This window comes from Chinchilla lanigera, unplaced genomic scaffold, assembly GCF_000276665.1.
Source record: "Chinchilla lanigera isolate Chin_1 unplaced genomic scaffold, ChiLan1.0 scaffold00002, whole genome shotgun sequence".
NCBI classification, from domain to species: Eukaryota; Metazoa; Chordata; class Mammalia; order Rodentia; family Chinchillidae; genus Chinchilla; species Chinchilla lanigera.
In genome coordinates, this window is record NW_004955403.1 from 57,880,917 (window position 1) to 57,887,633 (window position 6,717).

Here is a 6,717-nt window from a genome sequence, read left to right on the forward strand (position 1 = left end):
CCGGCCCTGCACCGGCCCTGCTCCGGCCCTGCTCCGGCCCTGCACCGGCCCACTCTTCACAGGGCCCAGGCCCCACCCCAGCCTGTGCTCTCTGTATCTGCAACGGAGTGGCCTGAGCCTCTGTCACTGTCCAGCTGGACGCCAGCCAAGTGCTGGCGTGTTCCTGGGAGTCGCCACTGCTTGAAAAGCCCGGAGCACCACGCTGGAGCGTGGGTGCCAAGCGGCACCTACTTCCTGTGAGAAGCCGGGCACAGGTGGCAAAGGGGCAGAGGCTGCAGAGAGGGTTACTTGACAGTGTCCTTTTAAAACACACCTTGAGGAACCGACTGTCATGACTCCAAATCCAGCAGTTCTCACACTTTTTGGCCCAGGAGCCCTTTACACACTTAAAACTTCTCACTACTAGTATTTTGTTTTTAATGTGCTGGAATCAAACCTAGGGCCTCGTCCACCGCTAAGCATGTGCTCTATCACTGAGCTACACTCTAGCCCCTGAAAATTTAGTTTGCCTGTGTTTTATTAATCTATATATATTGAGTGTATGAGAAGTTAAACCTGAGAAAGGTTTCGAGGATTTCTTGCTAATATCCACTTAAGAGGTAAACCTATTATTTATTATCTTAAGTAACATATTTATGAAAAATTACTGTATTTTTCAATACAACAAATAATGATGTTTGTACTTTTGGGACTCATTCTCTCCAAAACAGCTGGGCTCTACCCTCCACCGACTGAGGTGCACACCACAGAGCTTCTGGAATGCTCCTCCAGTCACTCAGGAGAGGACAGAGCCTGAGGGTGTGATCCCCAGATTCAGCGTGACCCCAGGAGCCCCGGGCCACACGTTGAGAACCGCTGTTGGGGCGGGAAGGGCCAGCGCGGGGCGCGGTCCGCCAGCCTCGGAGAGGACCACACTACCTTCCACTCCTGCCTGCGCTTTAGCTGCTGCACCTCCACAGCTCCCACCGTGCTGGCCACCAAGCCTCTCATCTTTTCCTCACAGTGCGCCTTTAAGCGGGTTAGGTCATGAGAGAGCTGTGGCATAAAGAGACAGCATCTTTCAAAACAGGCCCCCGCCGGACCCTGAGCCCGCCACACAGGCCAAGGCAGCCCCGCCGCCTCCGGAGGGGTACACGTGTGGTGCATGAGCGCATCACAGGGCTGTGAGGTGCGCCAGGTCACACAGACGTGTGCAGGGGCATCTGGGTACCGGGGGCGCAGCCAGCACCTGGGAAAGGCCAGCCTGACAGGGAGGCAGCTGGGGTGCCAGGGCCCAGCTGACGGGCGGGCGGTGTCTCCCGGACCATCTTCCACCCCACTACGTCTCATCCAGAGCCCGGGCTCCTGGGCGTTTTCCCACCAACCAGGAGAAGGACACACTAAATGGGGATGAGACTGCTGCTGGGATGACATGACGGTTCAGCCTTCCATGTGTGCGTAAACTCTGACACCTTAAACTAGGAAGCGTGAACGTGACCCCAGTCCACCCCACTCCGACTGGAGCAGTGCTGTGCCAGGGCCCTCGCCACAACTTGGCACCCACAGCCGGACTCCCGCTAGCCTCGCGCACTTCTCAGGCAGGGAGGCTGAGGACCCCAACGCCCTCACTGGTGTGCCTGGGAAGCTCCGCTGGGCTCCCAGGGCCACCATGAGGCCGAGCAGGGCAGCGCGTGCAGCAGCTCCTGCCGCAGCGCTCACCTGCTGGGTGACTGACGGCCTTAGGCTAAGTCAGGGTGTCCAACGTTGCTGTACCAACCCAAATCCTCCTCCCTCTAATTATGATGGCAGTTTCACTCACTGGCAGGCCAAAGAAAAGATCTAAGTTCCTGGACAAGCCCTGTCCACAAAACAGAGTCATGGGGTGTCCACTGCAAACTGAAAGAGCGCTCCTGGCTTTCACAGAACAGGGTTAGGGAGTGGAACTCTAAACAACCAGGAACAACTCACCGGCCACAGTAACACGGCAGCCACAGGAGAAGGCTGTCTCTTTACTGGGGCGCTGGGAGGTCCCTGGCCTGCCTGACTGTCATGTGGGAGGCGACTGCACAGGTGGCACCACCGGCTGGTAAGTGGCCGACTGGAACCTGCCCAGCTGCACTGAGGACCCTGCCCACCGCTCAGGGGGCTCCAGGCCCGGCTGAAGACACTCCCCCAGGGCTCCCGGCCTCCTCTGCCCAAAGCATAAACAACGGCAAGAGCAAAACAAAAGACAGAGGAGAGGCGAGAGGGAGGGAGGTCTTTGCAAAAGGGGCGGGCCATGAGACGCCGGGAGGGCAGGGGCTGAGAAAGAGTGGAGACGTGCTGTGCACGCTCGCACGTCGACAGCCACGACGGCCATGACACTGTGCACTGCAAACCAGACCGACACAACAGCTCTAAATTAACAAAACATTTCAGGGCAGTGTAGGAGCCTTGCTCTTCTCCGGCATTCTCATCACTCGCTGTGACCCAGCCTCCTGCTCATGGAAGAGGCTAGTGCTCAGGACCCGTGGCGGGCTCCGGGACACAGGCTCAGAGTGCCCTGTGTGTACCCTGGGGACCCTGTGAGGGCCCAGGGTGTCCTGCACAGGGCCACTGGGAACTAGGGCGACCCCAGGGGAGCCATGGAGCACCCCCACTCCTGTGAAGGTGTGTTTGCCTCTCCCGAGTTAGGGCCCCTGCACTGACTACGCTGCGTGAAATGACAGACACTGTCTCCTTTGCCAATATCTGATGTTTTCTCCAAACTACACATCGACATCTTAAAAAACAAGTGCACAAGTGTTACGCTCACAGCCCCGTGCACACATGGAAGAGCACACTGTCCACCCCAGCGGAGGCCGCACACCTACTTGCTTCTTGTGGCTGCCACGCAGGAAGGACCTGGGAACGCCGTTCCTGCATTCTGAGTCACTCTGCTCCTCGTAGCTCTCGAATTCACTCGAGCTCCACCCGTACTCCACAGAGCTGTTTCCTCCTTGCTCTCCGTTCTCAACGTCATCATAAATCATTTCATCTGAGTACACAAATTCCAGGATGAAATTAAAACTCAAATGCAGAGTTAGGGCCGGGACAGCAGAACATTCGAGTGCGCAGAGGAACCATGTGCCGAAGCCCTCCCTACACGGGGGTATGGGGCCTCAGGAAGTTCTCCAGCCGGCTCCCAAGGTGCCCTTTCCACTCCCTGGGACCGCTGGCCCCTCTGAACCCCACAGTGACACCGAACATTTGTTGCAAGAGTGAACTCCCCATGAGGGATTTTTCACTGGGTGAGACGTAGCCGGGTAGCCGCATGGTGGACAGACGGAGTAGCTGGGTGTGGAGAGATGGTGGTAGGCGGCAGATGGAGGGCAGGTGACGGCAGATGGGTGGACAATAAGCAGCTCTAAACAGCCACACAGAGAGGCAGAGGTGCTAACAAAGCACAGTTACTTCAGACAGCGGTACATTTCCTTTTGTGTTAACAACTGTCTAATAAAATGTATAAAACTCTGCTAGCCTATTAAGTGGTTTTGTCACATCAGTCAGAACCCTGAAGAACACATCACAGTTATGCCACTGAAGGGTGGCAAAGGCCTTTAATAAATAAAGGATCTTTGTTTAAAAGGCCCAGGGCAGGGCACACCTCCCTCGTTTCACGACCCATACCCTGAAATGGCGGTCAGGCTGTGCTGAACACAGCCTTCCCGATGCCCACATGCCGGCTTCTCCTGCACATGAGAGGCCCTGGGGGCCAGACGGAGGGTGACTCTGCCTGCTGGAAATGCGCAGCACAGCAAGAAAACACACAGCAGGCTCTGTCCCTAGCGCTGCGGCCTGGCAAGGAGGAGGCTGAAAATGTCGCCCCTCCAACTCCCTGAGTCGGGTGGCTTTCTAATTTCTACTGTCAGCTACATGAGCCTCAACGGCCCTTTATCTAACTGAAGTCTATCAGGGTAAAGGATTTGTAAGAATCATTTCTGCATACATTATCGCTTAAAGACAGGACAAATGTTTACAAGAGACGGCAATGCTGTGCCTTCAAAGAGATAGACCTTCCTTTACAAGGTGACCGCACACATATCCTCAACTGTTCACGGGCTGAGAACCCTAAGGAGCCAGGCGCTAGTGAGTATGTGCTCCAGGACGAGGGCAATACACAGAGACCACAGGACGCAAACACGTTTCCACTGGAGATGAGAGATTAGATGACAGCACGAGCTGCACGTGCCCCAGGTCACCTCAGCCTTGTTTCTCCACAGAATTCAAATTGCTTCTTTCTGAACACAGAGCCAATCCTCCAGGTTTCGGAGCAACAGAAGAGCAATCGCCATAGATCAAAGCAGTGGCATCTGGCAATGAGCCCCCACCCGCCTGGTCAGCACCACCTCGGGCAGCTCAGGTCAGCAGCTCAGAGGCTGAGCGCCCGCCAGTGGAACTCTGGAATCCTCCGCAGTCGTCCTGGAGCCCACAAGCCAGGAGAGAGGGCTGGGTGCCGGGCTACAGTGTGGTGCTGCTCCGGCCCACAGGAAAGAGGCAGAGGCATTCCCAGGGACCACATAATGACAGATGCACCTCAAGAGGCCAGGACCAGCGGGACCCGGAGGCAGAGGGCACATCTCCCGACAAGAGCCCAACTTTCCACCACCCTGCCAGGGAAGAGCCATGCTGATCTTGGAGGACTGCTCCAGACAAGACACTTCAGAACTGCAAGAGGCACACGTGAAGATGCCGGCCCCTGCAGCCACAGAAGTTTTGGGAACGTCACTGGGCGCCTGGAGCCAGCTTTTCATGCTCCTAGAAATGAGGGGAGGGAGGCGCCACCTCAGCTGACAGCCCATGGTCTCTCTGCTGTGCTGTCCTCAAAGAGGACAGGCCCCCGCCAGGACAAGGTCACCCCAGCAGCTGGGCTGCCGGCAGGCTTTGGGGCGCACCAGCTCAACACCTTTGGTGGCCCAGCTGCCGGGACCAACGGCCTGAAAACACTTCAGTTGCTCGACAGTTACCCCTGAGCAATAGCTTTCTGGGCTGTGTACACTGAACTCACCAGCTTGTGCGTGTTTACACACGAGGGCCTCAGGTGACTGTCTGCCTCCCTGGTGGTGTCACCAGGCAGGGAAAACTCTGCTCAGCAGAGTCCAGATGGTGCCAGCAGGTGGCAGTGCCCGGAAGTGTCTGTGCAATGAAGAGCTGTGTTCTTAGCTCTTTCTTCCCCATTTGATACATGCTCTGTAGACTTCAGGAACTCTTCCTTTATCAGGCTAGAAGCATGTCCTTCGATCATGAATTTTTAGCTCTGAGGGGAGCATTCAAGTTGGGGGAACCTCGCAGCAAGACCCCTGGCGTTCCAGGGTCCTTGACTCACTGCCAAATAAGCAAGATGCGCTCTCCTGCTCTGCTGAGATGCTGCCATCTCCTGACACTGCACCTGGGATATCTGCATCTCCCTTGGGCGAGGGCTGCACACCCATGCCGCATCACGATCCGAGTGACCAGCAGGAGCTCCTGACCCCGAAGGCACAGTGGGTCCCAACAGGAGCGCAGGGTCGCAGGCTGCTCTGTGCATCTGCTGAGCAACTGGCCCGCCGTCCTGGAGACTACAGATTTACTACTGCTGTGTCCACGCACTGCCGCTTACAGGAGGAAACACACAGCCCCACTGAAGCGTTTGGAGAATATAAAGCTGTGGTTTTCATGAATCTGCACAGCAGTCGCAGCCACCCACTGGGGCTTGTCCTCGCCTCCTCTCCCGCGCTCTCGCCCCCGTAAGTCGCCAGGCCACACCTCCTGGGGCGCACTTTGGTTCTGGGACGCTTCCCGCCGCTCTGACCTGGGGGTTTGCTCTGCTGTCTTCATGCAGCTGAGCTGGAGCAACGCCTGCTGTTTTCTCAACCGCTTCTTTAGCCTATGCCACTGTGTCTGTGACTTTACTATTTTAAACCATCCCACAAGTGTTTAGGTTCATCACGCCAAAACAATTTCTGATTCCGCTGTGTTTTCACCCTTAGCCCTGACCACAGTTATATGTAGTGATTCCTCATTTCCAAAGGTTTACTTTTTATTGACCTCATAAGATTGCGATCGGGTAGTGGGACCTGAACACCAATTATCTGCACCTCAGGGTGCCCTGACCCAGAGTCTGATCCACCAGGGGCCACACGGCTTCGGCCTGGCTGAAATCGGCGGTGCATCCCTTCTCCCGCCTTCACCGCGGTAGCTTCTGCGCCTCCCTCCCTCCCTCTCCGGAGTGTGCCCAGCCCAATCCCGTGCCCCCCTGAGAATCATGCTTACTGGCAACTGCACTCGATTTACACTTACTGTGAGGACCAGTATCTTTGGACGTATTCTGCAATCTTTTCTCTTTCTTTTTGTTCTCCTCTTTTAATGTAGTTTCAGCTCTCAGTCAGATTGGGTTTTGCTCTACCGGTTTAGAAGTTAACGTATTTCTAGTCCCTTAGCAGTTGATCATAAAATACACACCTGACTTGTCATAGCCATAGAAACTCCAAAGCAAAAATCCGCTCCCCTCCCAACGGAGGGAGAGTGACCACGGCTGGCCACAGCCCCGGCTGAGCAGTTTGTCCAGACCTCACAGCTGATCTGCCCCCTGTTCTTGCTCGCTTCCCAATACTCCCTCGAGGCTCATTTCCGGGGATGTACACTGACTGTACACCCTCGAAGGTCATTTCCAGGGATGTACACTGACTGTACACCCTCGAGGGTCATTTCCGGGGATGTACACTGACTGTACACCCTCGA

The 6,717-nt window shown here is 56.0% G+C and overlaps 1 protein-coding gene across 4 annotated transcripts in view; it reads right to left on the reverse strand.

The window, feature by feature from the left end:
- Positions 1–6,717, reverse strand: part of Arhgef10 (Rho guanine nucleotide exchange factor (GEF) 10) — an 87,322-nt gene that overhangs the window by 60,914 nt on the left and 19,691 nt on the right. For 3 of the 4 annotated variants that reach the window (XM_013515017.1, XM_013515009.1, XM_013515006.1), the window contains exons 8-9: positions 2,832–2,995; positions 919–1,035 (exon numbers count right to left, since the gene is read on the reverse strand). In XM_013515017.1, coding sequence (XP_013370471.1) covers positions 919–1,035; positions 2,832–2,995 — 281 coding nt within the window. The remainder of the gene's footprint in view (positions 1–918; positions 1,036–2,831; positions 2,996–6,717) is intronic. The other variant, XM_013515012.1, reaches the window with a different exon arrangement.